Here is a 17,593-nt window from a genome sequence, read left to right as displayed (position 1 = left end):
ACACATCAAGAATCAATGTCAGCAGACACAAGATGATTTCCCTTAATGCTGCCTCACAGCACCTGAGACCCGGGTTCGATTTTGGCCTTCGGTGACTGTTAGAGTTTTCATGTTCTTCCCACGTCTGCGTGGATTTCCTACAGGTGCTCCAGTTTCCTCCCACTGTCCAAAGGTGTGTAGGTTAGGTAGATGGGCCATACTAAATTGCCCCTTTATGTTCAAATATGTGTAGATTATGTGGATTAGCTATGATAAGTGTGTGGGATTATGGAGATAGGGTGGGGAGGTTATGGGCCTGACTAAGTTGCTCTTCAGAGAATCAGTGCAGACTTGATGGGCCGAATGGCCTCCTTCTGTACTATAGCGATTTTATGGTTTCCTATGGATGGGGAATCCTCTAGGTCCTGTTGACCACTTCGCCAGAATTCCCCAAAAGTGCTCTCATGTGCTGGAAACATAAAATGCAAAAGTATCCTTTAAACACCCAGAAAAGTGATTATTTATTTTAATGCTGCATCAATTCTGCTATTTGCAAGGACTTTCAGCTCCCTACAGGTCCTGTTTTCTCTCCCCTTCTGCATTTCCCCACTTTGATCTGTGCCTGTTTTAATTAGCAGGCTAACTTCCAATGATAATTTTCCTTTTAATCCTATACAGTACCCTGATTTCTGCAGGCTACCCATTACCATCTTCATTGCCACTTGTTAGTTTTCCAGAAATTTGATGAACTGTAATTATAAAATATAATTTTACCAAACTCTCATAGCAAAAATATTTTTATAAAAAAACTTCTCAAAACCATACACTAAAATAAGAAACATGTGGTATAGATAGAATGCATGATTCTTTCTATTCCAGAATGGTTATTTACACGGGTTTAATTGAAAAAAGGTGGCTTTCTGGTTTCCTCTCACATTAAGCCATCCTATAAACAATTAGCAGATACATTATCACAAACACAGGCATTTTGGGGCAAGATTTGAACTCATTCAAAACCCACCTGTGTCCTCAGGCTTAAAATCAAGTCCGTTATGTTTTCACAGATCTGCAAGCTCCAGCTTGATTTGATATTTCAATGGAAATATACGTCAGTTGGAGCACTGTCTTTCGAATGAGATGGTAAACTTGCTTTGGTGGGATGTAAAAGACCCCATGGCACTATCTTGAAGAAGAGCAGGCAAATTATCCCAGTATCTTTGGCCAATATTTTTCCATCAATCAACATCACAATAAAAAATCATCTGGCAGTATCACATTGCTGTTTGTAGGAGCTTGCTGTGCATAAATTGGCTGCTGTGTTTCCAACATTACAACAGTGACTATACTTTAAAAATAAATCATTGGCTGTAAAGTGCTTTGAGATGTCTGGTGGTCATGAAAAGTGCTATGTAAATGCAAGTCCTTCCTTCTGGTGTTAAAAGCACCATATAAACATTAGTTAAAAGCATTCATTTTGACAATGCTGCTATGAGAGCCAAGTGTCATTGTCGTCACAGTGATATAATTTCAGTAGTGTTTTTGAGGTGCAGTCATGGATTTGACACCAATTCTATATTGTATTGCTTGTTTTGCAATATTTTTAAAACACTTCCAGTAATTATTCAAGTAGAATAATGATCAAAAGGTATTTACAAGATGAGCTCTAACATAAATCTCAAAGCCAGTAGTTTATTACCAGGATTGTAGGCATATAAATGCAGCACTAGATTGGTGAACTGAGCTTCTGTGAAGATTTGAGTCGATTTCCTGAGGCAAGTATTTTTTAACCAAAGACTCACTTGTCTGTAGATTACAAATATATCTCTGTTTTTAAATCATGGTCCATTTTTGCTTACAGAAGTAGACACAAGAATAGAAATTACTGGCCCTATTACCTACCACACAATGGGTAATGGCACCAGTTATTGGAAAGTAATTTTTTTTTTACTTGCAAGTTTATTTCCTTGTGGAAATAAATGCTTAAACTAATGTGGATATTTTGGTATTGGGAACATTTAGCAATCTGTTAACAATCTATCCTTACATGTCAGGTATCCTTGACTTCTTCAGTTATTGCTGACTACTCCTCAGAATGTGAGGAAAATGAATACTTTAATCAGACTACTGGTGTTTGCCAAGCCTGTCCTCAGTGTCAGTCAGGTGAAGAACCTGTTTCGGTAAGTTGCATTTAGAAAAAATAATGCTTTTCTTACAACTTTTGTTTGAAAACTTCTGAAGCACAGTATCAGTGAATTTAGAAAGTTGCCATAAAAATATAATCTTGCATTTGATAAAATAGGGCACTAAACAAACTCTGAAATTCCTACTCCAGTAAAGAATCTTACTAGATGGGAACACAGATCAGAGGTCAGTACAGTTAATTTGCTCCTGATTTTTTCATCCATTGATTAAACTGATCTGTACATCCATCTAGTGAGACTGTAAAGGAGTCTCTCTAGTTCAAAGATTATGTTAAACTAGAGTTATGTTATGAACTGTGGTTTTTATCTCTGTTTTCATATTTCCAACTTCAATACCTCAGATATAAATTCCGGGTCAGATTTACACTTTTGGTATCATGTTTCCTTCAACTACATGAAGTACCAAAACTCATGAACTAAATAAACATCAGTAACTTTCTTGACAACAGTTTCTAACACAAGCCTTTAGATCCCTGCATTGTGTCAGTGCCATCAGTAATCAATAAAGAAAAGGATACAACTGACTGCAATTTTCAAAATGTTTTCGATAAAGTGCCATCTAATAGGCTGTAGGTTACTTAATACTTGTCCTGTGGGGTTGGCAGTATGATTTGGGCTAGGATAAAGAAACAATTGCATTTTTGTGGCATGAATCTTGTTTGTAATGGAAAATTTTCCACTTGGGGCCAGTTGCTGGTGGAGTCCTATAGAGATTTGCATTAAGATTTTTGCTTGTCATCATCATTATCAATTCTCAGGTCAAGGCATCAGCAGAATTCATAACAAGTTTGTGCACGACGGAGTTGTAAATTCCAGAGCCTGAATTTTTAGGAGCCCACACCATCTGAAGAGTTGGCAGGAAACATATTCCCACTGACTCCAACAGCTCCACTGTCTGTTTGCATTCTAACTCCTCACTCAGGAGGAAGTCCTGTCTTGGAGAGCCTCCAGGTAATCAGATCTTTCAGCAGCTCCTCAGTACTTCCAGCAGCAGTGCTGCAGTGGCTGGGAGAGGCACAGTAAGAAGTCTCACAACACTCGATTAAAGTCTGACAGGTTTATTTGGTAGCAAAAGCCACTAGCTTTCGGAGCGCTGCTCCTTCACCAGGTAAGTGGGAGTTCTGTTCACAAACAGGGTATATAAAGACACAAACTCAATTCACAAAATAATGGTTGGAATGCAAGTCTTTACAGGTAATCAAGCCTTGAAGGTACAGACAATGTGAGTGGAGAGAATCTTGAAGGTACATTGTCTGTACCTTCAGGACTTGATAACCTGTAAAGACTTGCATTCCAATCATTATTTTGTAAATTGAGTTTGTGTCTTTATATGCCTTGTTTGTGAACAGAACTCCCACTTACCTGACGAAGGAGCAGTGCTCCGGAAGCTGGTGGCTTTTGCTATCAAATAAATCTGTTGGACTTTAACCTGGTGCTGTGAGACTTCCTATTGTGTTTACCCCAGTCCAATGCCGGCATCTCCACATCATGGAAGAGGCTCTGCATGGAGTTGCTTGAGACCAAGTCCCAGGAACCAGGGAAAATGGTAAGTGCCTGGGATCTGAGAGCTGGGAAGGTAAGAGAAAGCCTGAGTAGTGAAGGGACCAGTCAGAGTCTCAGAGCTTAGACTAGGGAGTGAGGGAAGTCCAGAGGTCACCAGACCTTGAGGGATAGATGCCCCAGTCAGATGAGAGCTTCTGATGGAGGCATCCCCTTTCCCACCTGAGATCTAACATTATTTATTTTCAACGCCCTCTCTTCCCCCCACCCCCCCCCCACCCCCCGCCACCCCTTCCCCGAGCTTTTATCCACCTGCCAGCCTAAAAATTGCAGCTGGATGGGAAATAGCCCTTAAGTGTCCATTGGCTAATTAAGGATCTTAATTGATGCAAAGCGGGCTTCCCATCCAAGACTCTGACTATGTGAAATCAACGTGAGGTTAGCATGGATGGGAACCTGGAGGGAATCCCATCAACGCAATGTCATATTCCCAACACATTCTTTCCCCCCCACCGCCACTTCCCACATCCACCTGACTAGCCTATAAACCCACCACCCTGCCACCTTCCGCCCTCACCTGACTAGCCTACAAACCCACCACCCCGCCCCCACCTGACTAGCCTACAAACCCACCATTGTGGAGAATGTAAAATTCTGCCCATCCTGTTGGGAGGGAGAAAGACTTAGACTTAGATGTTAATGTACTATATGCAAAGCTCTGAAAACCCTTGGTCAGTGTTGTGAGGCTGCTGCAAAAGCAGAGTGTAGTGTATGGCCTGGGAATTAACAATATTGTTACTGTAATTAAGGCCTCAATTAAATCTCAGTTAGAGTATTAGTTCAGTTTCCTCACCTTGTGAGTGATATAGAAACATCAGAAGAACGGTTCAAAAGAGGGCAACTGGATTGTTAACTAGGTACCACAATACCAATGTTTTATAAATGCAAAATTATATTTTTATAGCAACACCCTAAAGTTCAGATTGATTGAGCTCTGTTTAAGTAAATGGATTTGTACCTGTTCATGTGCATGTCTTTTTGAGTTTGATAGCTTAAAGTACGTAAAAGTGGACAAGTATAATCTTCGCCGAATGGATCTTGATCAGATTATGTATTTGAACTATTTCATCATGCAGAGAATTACTGAAGTTTGGAACAATTTGTTGAGATAGAGCCAGTGCAGATACACTGCAAATACTCAGACAAAGGCGAGACAAGTTCCTGACTGGCTGTCATAACTAGGAATATATCTCCCAGCCACCATGGTCTCCATGCACTTGTTTGATTGCCTTTAACACTGGAAGAGGAACTTTTTTCTAAATTGCTTGGGGCGTTCCTCTTCTTGCCTCTCCCAAGAGAATGCTGTTTTTTGGCAGGCTGCCATAGAGTCATATAACGTTTCACATTGCAGCAAGAGGCCCTTCGGCCCATCATGTCTGTGTTGACCGTCAAACACATCTACTCTTATCCCATTTTGTAGCACTTGGTCCGTAGTCTTGTATGCTATGGTGTTTCAAGTGCTCATCTAAATGCTTCTTAAATGTTGTGTGGTGGGAGGTGCGGGTGTGAGGCATTGGGGGATAAGAGTCAAGATTTGCTTAAGTCGCATCGTGACAGAAAAGACAGATTTAGTGAGCCAGTTGGCCTTTCCTATTCTTTGTTTTAGTATTTTTGTACATTGCGTTTTTTAAAATTTAATGTAACCTGAGTGGAATGTGATGAACCCTTATTGGAATAGATTTTATTTTGCTTTCAGTGTTTAAGACCTGCTTCCCTTGGCACTTAACCTGCCCATTACCATCTCTTAGTCATAGAATCATAGAGACACACAATGCAGAAAAGGGTCTTTGAGCCTGCCCTGACGATAGCTATCATTAAAGGCATGCTAATTCCATTTTCCTGCACTTATCTCTTTGATCTAGGAAATATGCCATTGCCATGCTTTCAGGATTTCAAATACTGCTCTTGAGCTGACCACATGTAACTTATCAACTGAGATGATTTGCCTCTTGAAGCTTTCTCTTCTTGCTACTGGGACATGCTGGGCCACCTCTTAACATTGCCATTTACCAGGGTTAGAAAGAAAAGTGTCAATTAAAGTTAATCCTTCTAGTTGCCTTTTTTATGTGAACATTCGGCTATAACCTTGGCTCTATTTTACAATTCAGTGTTTGCAATGTTGTAATTATAAGGATTAACAGTGGTAGCTGGCACATTTACAACCAAACAAGCTTGACTCACATTATAATTAAATATAATTGTATTCTGAGATTGGAATCATTGTAATGAATTCCAGGTTTAAATTTATCACATTTGTGTTACAGTATTCATTCAGGTCAACTTCTGGTTAAACTCTTCAAAACATCTGGAAGTCTTGCTGGCTGAAATTCCTAGCCCCTTATTTTAAAAAATAGAATTAAATGTGGCAATAATATTTTGCTTACAAGAAAAAGAACTTCATTGTCTGAAATTGGAAAAGTTTGGTGAACTGTTGTGTGGAGTTCAGGGTGTTTGCCTCCTGTGTTAAAAAATGAAGGAACACAACTGAAGATTCTTTGCAATTCCCTAGACCATATGCAATGTCAAAATTGCATCTCGTGAATTGCAATAAATTGACAATAATATAAATTGATTTTTTTTATGAGTTAAATGTTTCTAAAACCAGATCTGAAGTTATTACTACTGGCATTTTTTTTTTGCTTGCATGATTGAATCTTTTTGAAGATGTGACCAATGCTGTTTCTGCACTGACATTATGCCTTTCATGTCCAAAACAAGCTCACAGTTAATTAATCCATCAGTCTTTTCTGCAAAACATTATAGTTTGAGATGAATGATCCACTCATTTTTTTAAATGGTGATACTTGTTGAAGGATTTTTGACAACACTGGAAAACTCCCTACTCTTTCTGTCATGGGATTTTTAAAAAATTCTTTAGTCTTGTTATTTGAAAGATAACACCTCCACCAATGCGATACTCTCAGTAGCAGTGTACCTAAATGCCAAACTAGCATTTCTGCTCAAGCTCTGGACCAGGATTTAAATCCACCACTTTCTGATTCAGAGGCAAGATTCCATCCAGTGAACCAAGTTATGAAGTTTTCATTAGATTAAAAAGATACACTGAAAAGAATCAGATCGTTTGCAAAACTATTGACTTTAAATGTATGTTTTAGAATAATAATTTATAGATGCTTAATGTATTTCTATATTTTAGTCATGGTATTAACCTACTTATTGTAAACAGGTCAATAGCTCTAAAATAGGAGAGCTGAACTGATAAATGCAGTAAACATTTATCCCACAGCATAATTTCAAGGCTATTGCTATTTTCTAATATTGTTTTTATTATTTATTTGGTTATTTTCTACTGGAACCTATTTTAGAATCGTGTCAGCATGCCAATTTAGAATTATGTCAGCACAAAAAGAACACTGGTCTCATCTTCAAAGAGATTCAATCATGCGAGCAAAAAAAGATGCCAGTAGTGATAACTTCTGATGTACTTTTTTAAACATTTCAATGGTAAAAATTATTTTCACTTAATATTATTGACAATTTATTGCAATTTACGAGATGAATCGTGTCCATTCTCTGATAAATATTACAAGTTATTAAACTACATTGAATAATCAATGATGCATTCACTTGTAGAAAGAGCCATAAAAATGAGATTCAGCACTGCCGAGATTAATGAAGTGAATTTAAGTTTGCATCTACACACAGAAGTGAGATTTTCATGATAAAACTTGAACATTTTATAATCATTAAAAAATGCAATACATTCAGACTTCTTTGGGAAGGTGAACCAAGAATGATCAGAAAATATTTTCATGCAACAAAGTTCATAATATTTTACAAGTGACATAAGAGCTTTATATTAGCCATAGGAAAGAAAACGTCACTCACTGGACATAAATGTTGTCGTTCTTCTAATCAAAGGTCATCAGTTGGTATGTTGCAGAGTGCAGCATATTTGGAACACGGGTTCATCATCATGGCTTTCCACACAAGTTACTAATCACAGTCCATTGCTGTATGGAGATGATAACTGGAGCCCAGGAAGTTAAAGAGAGATTAACAGAAAAAAAGTTCTTACACACTGCAGTAAAGACCAGAAACAGCAAGGGAACTGTATATAGCCCAGGAACATGTTAAAAGACTTGAACTAAATAAGAAAGAAGGAAATTAATTATACACAAGACAATGGTAGCACAACGGTTAGCACTGCTGCCTCACAGCGCCAGGGACCTGGGTTCAATTCCGGTCTCAGGTGACATTCTTCCTGAGTCTGTGTGCGCTTCCTCCTGGTGTTCTAGTTTCGTCTCACACTCCAAAGTTGGGCAGGTTAGGTTGATTGGCCATGTTAAATTGCACCTTAGTCTGGGGAATACGTGAGGTTTCAGGGATAGGGCCTGGGTGGGATTGTTGTCAAAGCAAGCTTGTTGAGTCAAATGGCCTCTTTCTGCACTCTGGGGATTCTATGGGCCACATTCTGCTGTGGCAGGACACTATGATGTCTATCCTTAGTTGCACTTGTTCCTGCCCTAAATTTTTATTCACTAAATTGCTAAAAATGCAAGCTGATAACAATGTAATGAGGGAAAGAGGGCATCTGGGACAAATTTTGGTGCCAGCAGGGTTGGTTGATAGTCTTTAACACGTACCATGATTTTAAAGGCACTTGCAATTACTAGCACTAATAAACTGCAGCAGGTTTAGATTGTATCTACCATGCAAAAACAGCAATGTCACGATAACTCAATGCATCAATGAATTGAAGCAGGCAGTGACATGCCATTTTTTCAAAACAAGAAGAGGTACAGGCAGCAACTTTTACCTTTTTAATGGTCAATGGCCTAACAGTCAGATGCACATTAGTGCATAGCTTTCAAGTTCAATGCAAGGAATCAGAAAGTTTTTTTTTTAAAGACCAGGAGATCTTTTGCCAATAGAAATTCCAATGTCCAAACTTGATTCTCAAATCAGGCACCCAGATGATTCTTGAGTCCTAACCCCACATCCCTATTTGGGCTGGATGCCAGCTTGGTACCACTTAGTGAGCCCAGGTGGCAGGAGATACCTGTTGGAGTAGAACGTTAAAGACAGATGGCAGCCATGCACAATAGAGGAGGTAGTATTTCTCAGGGCCAGAACACCTGGGAACACATTTTATTTTTTATCACAGTGGTTAGCACTACTGCCTCACAGCACCAGGGATATAGGTTCAATTTCCAGTTTGGGTCACTTTCTGTGCGGAGTCTGCATGTTCTCCCTGCGTCTGCGTGGGTTTCCTCCAGGCGCTCCCATTTTCTCTCTCAGTCTGAAATACGTGCTGTTTAGGTGCATCAGCCATGCTAAATTCTTCTTCAGTGTACCCAAACAGACGCTAGGGGATTTTCACAGTAACTTAATTGCAGTGTAATGTAAGCCTACTTGTGACACTAATAAATAAACTTTTTAATATCTATTACTTACGTGGCGAAAAACTGCAGCAGGCGACGGTGCAGAGGGACCTCGGGGTCCTTGTGCATGAGTCGCAAAAACCCAGCTTGCAGGTGCAGCAGGTGGTCAGGAAGGCGAATGGGATGCTGGCCTTCACCACGAGGGGGATTGAATATAAAAGTAGGGAGGTCTTGCTGCGGCTGTATAGGGCATTGGTGAGGCCGCAGCTGGAGTACTGTGTGCAGTTTTGGGCGCCGTACTTACGCAAGGACATTTTGGCCTTGGAGGGAGTGCAGAGGAGGTTTACTAGGCTGATGCCGGAGTTGAGGGGGTTGAGCTATGAGGAGAGGCTGAATAAATTAGGCTTGTACACGTTAGAGTTTAGAAGAATGAGGGGAGATCTCATTGAGATGTATAAGATGATGAATGGGATGGATAGGATAGAGGTGGAGAGACTCTTCCCGCTCAGAAAGGACAGTAGGACTAGGGGGCACAGCCTCAAGATAAAGGGGGGCCGGTTTAGAACAGAGTTGAGGAGGAACTTCTTCACTCAAAGGGTGGTGAATCTCTGGAATTCTCTGCCCGTTGAAGTGGTGGAGGCTACCTTGCTAAATATTTTTAAGACGCGGGTTGATGGGTTTTTGATAAGAGAGGGGATTAAGGGTTATGGGGAGAGGGCGGGAATGTGGAACTGAGCCACGACAGATCAGCCATGATCTTATTGAATGGTGGGGCAGGCTCGAAGGGCTAGTTGGCCTACTCCTGCTCCTATTTCTTATGTTCTTATTTCTTTTGGTCAACAGAAAGTTCTGGATTTGTTTTCCATACTTCTCCCTTTTAAGGGATTATATCTTGCCTGTGCCTGAACTCTCTGTTCTCTGAAAGTAGCGCAGGTCATTGGTACCAATGTGAATCATGACTGCTGGCTGCTCAACCTCCCCCTTCAGGGTGCTTTGTGATATCCTTAATCCTAGCTGTGGAAGGCAACTCTTGAAACTTTATTCGGCCACGACTTTTAAAAAAGAAATGTTGAGACAGAGTACCAAAAATGTGTCTAAAATAATAAAAAATGTGCCTGTTTTGAATCAGATTAAAAACGTCCCTCACCAAATTAAATCATTTTTAACAACTTCGTACTGCCACTGTAATGGAGGGAAAAATCAAACTCTTTCTTTCTTGATTTCATGGTCATCAGTGCCACACACATGGAATAAGCATGGATCTGTATTTTACTGAAATTGCCCCTTGCGTCACGCTCCTACTGTGAAGACTATTGCAAGTCACATTTTTAATACAAATCACCTATGGCCTTTAATAAATTTGTTTTTTTTTAGAACTGTGGATATGGAGTTAAGGATGAATCCTATAGCTGCCAGCCTTGCCAGCCTGGCAAATTCTCAAAGGGTGTATATCAGATTTGCAGAAGGCACAAAGATTGTGAGGGTTTCTTTCGAGCCACTGTCTTGACGCCAGGCACTGCAGAGATTGATGCAGAATGTGGACCTTGTATTCCAGGGTAAGTGTCATTTATTAAAACTTGCTGTTCTTTCTGGGAGGCTAGCAGTCCAAACCAGAAAATATTGGCATCATTCTCAACTTCTGAGATTCATTACAGACTAAGAAGTTTCTGAAAGCCACATTTGATGGCTTAGCAGTGGGTGGTTAAGTCATTTACTTAGTATCCTTTTTAAGGATTTTAATTAATTTATTTGTCACAAGGTGTTAGTCTTTTCACCATGTGTATAGTATGTACTTCATTATTCTACTTTTCACATTAGCATGAAATGATATTTGGGGCAATGAAAGAAACTGATCCTATTTCAATTTCTTGAAGTAAAATGCAAAATAGGCCATTGCATAATTATGATGGCCACACAGGAGAATACAGAGGGATGTATGATAGATGCTCGAAACATACTGGAAAAATTTAGTTTCAGCTGGGAGTCATTCTTCATTGTAACTGTGGAAAAGGACAGTGAACCCATGGAAGATTTGATCAGATATGCCTTTTCCTCCTGTTCTCAAATTCATCTTAATTTTGCAGCTATCCCAAACTGAGCTTTTCCTTTGTTTATTTATTCATTAATTCACAGGCTAGACCGGTAGTTAAAGCCCATCTTTACTTCTCCTTGAGAAGGTGTAAATAAGCTGTCTTCTTGAATATAAGTAAATTCCTTGTGAGCCCTCTTCAGAGGATAGTTGAGAGTCATTCACATTGTTGTTAGCGTGGAGTCACATATAGGTGAGGTCAAATAAGGATGGAAGATTTTGGGGATGAATTTACCAAAAACAGGCCGAAAGAGTGTGAAAACGGGAGGATTTCAGACCCATGTTTTTGGTGAAAGATTAAAATCTTATGATACTAGAAAAAAAAAGCAAAGTGTGATTCTCACCTGTAGGGGAGTGAACAGATACTATTCATGTCAGGAAGCCAGCTGCATACTGTTAGATGGTGCTGTTGTGCATGTGCCATGATCTCCTAGCACAATGTGTCAGGACTACACCATGCACTGAGAGATTGTTACTCCCTCACCCCTGATCGCCACCACTGATTGCAGCCCCCCTTCACTGATTGCTGATCCACTCCCAATTCCCAATGATCCCCAGTTGATTGCCACCCTGGTGATCCCAGATGCATAATGTGCAGCCCCCAATGTTGCCTCCCCTTCAAGCCCTGCCACTCACGAGGCACCACACCTTCCCCTTAGTCCCCATCACTTGGCACTGTCCAATGCTCAGTGGGCAGGCCAGGACGCCAGTGGCAATACCAAGCCCAGTGGGCAGTGTCAGGGTGCTAGGCTACACTGCCAGCATCCCAGGCTGGCACTGCCTGAGAGACATTGCCTGCCCCTGTCTCCAATAGCTTCAATAGCATCCAGTCCAACCAGTGAGTCCATCATGTCAAGTTCCTGTTGGTGAGGACCATACATGATCCTTGCCAGTGAGGACCTCCACAATCGTGTCCTGGGCTCACTAATCATATTTAAATTAACTTGTATATATTAAAATCAGGGCGTGAGGCTGATTACACAAGCTTAACAAGGCTGGTAAATATTGCGAGAGGCAAGAAACTGGGTGTGAACCCAATTTTTTTTTGCTTTCCACAGGCTGATTGACCTGTGTGATGAACCAGTAAGATCGCCTTTGGCATTTTAGGAGAAAGTACAGAAAATGATGATACTATTGGCCTGGATTTTCATGGAGTTAGGGGTCATCCCTGAAGATGTAAAAATGGTAGTCAGGACCCAAACCCAACCTCATTCCTGGCAAACCTAATTTTCACCAGTTCAGGTTAAGGGTATGGGTCACAAATCTGCACCCTGCTCTCCCAATCTGTCTGGCTCCACAGCAGGGATAGGCAGGTCCTGGTTCTCCACAATTTTCGTGGCATTATGTAGGCTTTTAAATGGCTCATGATTCATGGCACCTCAGAGATTTTTTGAACAACAGTTGGGATGAGGGACATTTTTGAAAGGTTAGTTAAAGAGGTCAGCTTTAGAATATAAGTAGTGTCTAAAATAGATGCATACTTGAACAGCAAAAAACATCTTATACACATTCCTCTTACTTTACTTGACATAAATATTTCCTGTTGGTGCTGTTTTAATGCCAGTGGTGTCCTAATAAATGGGTCATCACTGATGACAAAATAATGCTATCTGGAAAATCAAAACCCCTGCGATCTATCTCAGAGATAACACCCCCCCCCCCCCCACCCCCACCATGGCATGCTCCTCTACTCAACAATAAGTCCTATAACAAAAGGATGTGAGAAAAAGCTACAAACGCTCTTACCCAAGAATGCTTGGCTGAGACAACCAGTACTCTGCTACTTGACTGACAACTCTTGCTCCTTGATCTGTGCTGTCTATTGCATAATATTTATTTACATGGTAAAGTACTTGCAATTTCTGCTAGTAATACTTTAAAAGGGTCTTTAATACTTTTGGAGGGTTGGAGTGAAAATAATTTTTTAAGGAAGTAGACATTATAAATGAATGAATTTTTAAAAAAGTGATTGCATATCCTATTGTTATTACAAGGTTCCTTGGATCTGTAGAGAGTGTATAGTGGGTGAATTGGTGTGGAAATACCATGGCTTGACATGGATGGTATGATGGGCCATGGGGGGGGAGGGGTGCACAGTGTATGTGCATAGTTTGGCATAGTGGGTAAGAAGGGCCAGAGACATGTTTGGAGGCAAGAGGAAGGAGACCATTCAGCCCATCGAGACTACACCAACTCTCTGACAGTGTTTTACCTTGGCTCTCTATCTCCTCCCCCATCCCCATAACTCTGTACATTCACCATGACCAATCCATATAACCTACGCATCTTGGGACTGTAGGAGGAAACACAAGCATCTAGAGGGAACACATGCAGACACGAGAAGAATGTGCAAACTCCACACAGAGTCACCCAAGGCTGGAATCTAAACACAAATCCCTGGCACTGTGAGGCAACAGTGCTAACCACTGTGACACTGTGCCACTCATAGCGTCTTACTCCACATATTTATCCCACTAACCTACACATATTGTGACATAAGGGGCAAGCTAAAATACTTTTAGCATGGCCAATTAACCTAACCTGTATATCTTTGGAGTGTGGCAGGAAACCAGAGCACCAGAGGAAACCCACACAGCCATGGGGAGAATGTGCAAACTCCACACAGTCATCAAAGGTCAGAATTGAACCCGCATCCCTGGTGCTGTGAGGCAGCAGTGCTAACCACTGTGCCACCGTAACGCCCTAATTAATTATTAGAATTATTTATAAATATACAATGCAAATTTTAGAACATTTAAAGAACAGAAATATAAATCGTGTTCCCGAGCCAAGTCCACACATGAAATGATATTTGTGATACTAAATCTTTCTATAATTTGGAGGCAAGAATCACATTTATTTTAAGTTTAGTTAGAATATTTTGCATCCATTTGACAATATTGTCACAGTTCACGTTTATAGCTTTCGACTATAAAATTTCAATTTTTGTTCAGACCCTTCTAGCTTTAATTTCTCCTTTTGCCTGTTTCTTAGGATACAGACTAATTGTAATGTGTCCTGCCATCTTTTTCAACGATGCTTGATCAGAGCTTCTTCAGTTCAGCTTTACTCTGTTCTCCAATTAATGCCAGTTCCTTTGTCCCTGACTTAGCTTTGCTTCTATTGTATTTATCTCTACCCCTCCCCTCCCCAATATGTGGGGAGATTTTTTTGGGTCAAGTTCAGGTGAGTGATAGAAGGAGCATCCTTTCCACCTGTCCAGAGATCTGATGTCCTTACTAAGAAGGTCAAGCTTCATTAGTTGATAACCAGCACACAGCAAATGCTGTTCCTACATGCAGTCCTCTTCAGAGGAAGCAGGAATTTTGGCAACTACATGCACAGCTGAACTTGAGCTCTTGAAGGGATGGGATCACAAACAGGTCATCTATGGAATTTGTGTGTGGCCAAAAAGAGCAGATATTATACCATTCTTCTTTTTGACTGGCCTGCAAGGATTCCTTTCATTACCATTGATTAGGTTTCTCAGTGCTTGGTACCAACAGATGCAACATCAGTAGACTTTCTCCTTCCATTCATACTTCAAAACTGAACTGTGATCCAACAAATGCCATTTAGCATATTATAAGGAGGCTGCATCTGGAACAGGTGGGCATTGCCTTCTCATCAACAAACATACCTCATTCTTGACAGGTTGACGAATCCAGAGTCGGGGCAATGCCCCTTTTCCTCATGTTGTCTCATATTGACACATGGATGAACTTTCCAGCAAGCTTTTGGACCAGATAGGTCTCAGATGGTGTCCCAGTCTCACTTAGCTGCATGACCTTGGAGACAAAAGATAATTAGCAGCCTCCAAGAATCCCATCCAATTAGGAAGTGGAGGTACTCTCTAAAGACTTAAAGTTGTCAAAATATGTGACCACAGCTTCCGGGTCATCATTTCTGAGAGAGAAATTGAAAGGCAGCTTCAATGCTTCCTCAATCTGCAAGCAGGAGGCTATCTCCAGAGAGATGAGAGGTCCTGCAAGTGAAAGGATTCACTACCAAGCTGGAAAGACCCCTTGTGGAAATTGGTCCCTGATTGGGTTGTGAAATGATGTAATTGGCCATCCACATTGTTGAGGCTGGCTGCTGACTTTATTTCACTCCCCCATCCCCCTTCTCAGTCCCCAACCCCCTCTCCCCCCAATTCCACACCCCTTCCCCCCATCCCCTGGGAAGTTCCAACAGGAATATGTCAGGGAGGCATCCCAACACAGCTTCCCACTATTTTCCCAGATCCACTGGCCTCCAAATCTATTTCATGGGTCCAGAAAACCCCATAGTTTTTTTTCCGTTGCATCCTCCTCATCCCTCTGGCAGAATCTCTCTTTTGTTTTATATTTTTTCATTCTCTTTGTCCCTCATACAAGACCTCTTTCCTTTTGATAACTCTGTCTGTTGTCTTACTTCTGTGTATCTATCTGTTTCAGTCTCATCTGCTTCATCTGTACCACTGCTATTTAATTGCATTATTTCCTTTGTTCCTCAAATCCTTTTGTTTTGGATATCTCTGCCTGGATCTTTCACCATTTATCTTTCCTTTTTCACACTTCCAAGAGTTATTGTTCAAACATTGGATTGAGCCTATTCATATTCTAACATTGCATTCAACATTCTCTTGAATTATCTCTGTGTACTCAATGCTTGTAAAGGTTCTACTGTTCCAGGAGCAAAACATATGAATAATTTAGTTGACTTTGTTTTTTTTATCCAATTCAGTCCAATCAAAGTCCAATTCAGAGCCTCAGCAAGTTGAGACATTCCCGATCCAAGCTGTCAAGACAGGACTCTCACCTCCTGTCTTGGGCTTTATCTACATGATCCAAGCTGATTGGAGCAAGCATTGCACCTTCTCCAAGGCTTGATTTCATCTGCATCTTAGTCAAAAGACCAAAACACTGCTTTAAAAAATTGCTTCAAATGAAGCCTCAGTGTAACCTCATGACTTCAATCAAGCACAGGATGTCAACACCACACTTGATCTGAGCCAAAAGGCCGACAAGCTTTGTTTCTACGTCGCTGTGCATCATTTGGATAGCAAACTGCAATAAACACATTTCAGTGGCCAGGGAATGTTCATTCTTCTTGTGTTTTAGCTCTTTCACGAAAGCAATTCAGACAATAATCACAAGTTGATAAATTGCTGCATGAAGCAGAAATCTAACACCATCAGATTTGGCCATCCATGCATTTGTGGTCTGGCATCAGCTCTAATACCACCAACCACAAAGGGCTCCTAATGTTTCTCATTTCAGTTATTTTCTGATCCCAATACATTGGAGAGTTGGGAACAAAAGAAACATTTCACCATAGAAATCTTGATTTGAAATCAGCTGATGCTCAATATTGTCATTGAACAGATTTTTGATCAAAGGAATTAGAAAGAGTATTGATAAAATAGTTAATCTCAGACAGGGAAAGTAGCCATACAAGATAAATAAACATTGCTTCCAGTAATGATTGCAATAGCACTGGCACTAAAATTATAGACTCCTGGAAATCTATTCTCAGCTTATCATCTCCATGTGTAGTTACTTAGTACCACAAAAACAAAATTGCTATAGATCACATCAGACAAAAAGATTTAAATCCAAATCAATCCCATTATCTCAGCATTATTTCTCTCACCAGAACTTTGCATTGATTGGGTCGAATTAGATATTGTTCTAGTAACAATATTTTGGCCATTATTGAGAATGAATCATTACTCAAAGGACGGCCATAGGACCATAGAATCCCTACACTGCAAAAAGAGGCAATTTGACCCATCGAATCTGCACCAATTCTCCAAGGCCCTCCCCTTCCCTATACTGTAATCCTTCACATTTACTGTGGCTAATCCACCTTATCTGCACATCTTTTGACTGTGGGAGAAAACCAGAGTACCCGGAAGAAACCCACGCAAAATGGGGAGCCAACTGCACAGTCACCCAAGGCTGGAATTGAACCTTGCCTTGTAAGACAGCAGCGCTAACCACTGTGCCACCGTGCCACCATAATTTATTTTGAACTAAAATCAGTTAATTGGTCATCAACAACTGTCTAATAAATCATTTACTTTCATAAACTTAGATAGTAGGTAATGAATCCCATCAACATTCTGGTACATAATTAATTGAAAAAATATTCATGTTTATGGTTGGGAAAGCATGGTGGGATGGGAAAATCCTGCCGGCGTGAACAGTGGTAACATTCCAGCCACAGAACCTTATAAACTAGAAGGCATTTTATTATGAGGCTAACTCGAGTGATATCAGATGATCACAGTTTTGGGAGTAGTGATTTCCTAATTGTCTTTGATCCCTCTCTTGGCTGTTGCTATGAACAGATGCATGATGAGATTCTAGCTCCACAGTTGAAGTACACCGACAAATGATGAAATTAATGTTTTCAGAATTACCTGGACATGCAGT

The 17,593-nt window shown here is 40.6% G+C and overlaps 1 protein-coding gene across 2 annotated transcripts in view; it reads left to right on the top strand.

Annotated features, from left to right (window-relative positions):
* Positions 1-17,593, top strand: part of edar (ectodysplasin A receptor) — a 67,327-nt gene that overhangs the window by 35,297 nt on the left and 14,437 nt on the right. For both annotated transcript variants that reach the window (XM_080197906.1, XM_080197907.1), the window contains 2 exons: positions 2,031-2,156; positions 10,460-10,641. In XM_080197906.1, coding sequence (XP_080054032.1) covers positions 2,031-2,156; positions 10,460-10,641 — 308 coding nt within the window. The remainder of the gene's footprint in view (positions 1-2,030; positions 2,157-10,459; positions 10,642-17,593) is intronic.

This window comes from Carcharhinus amblyrhynchos, chromosome 10 (genome assembly GCF_965287045.1).
Source record: "Carcharhinus amblyrhynchos chromosome 10, sCarAmb.v2.hapA, whole genome shotgun sequence".
NCBI lineage: Eukaryota > Metazoa > Chordata > Chondrichthyes > Carcharhiniformes > Carcharhinidae > Carcharhinus > Carcharhinus amblyrhynchos.
Note: the sequence above shows the minus strand (reverse complement) of the source record. Positions and strands in the feature narration are given on the sequence as shown.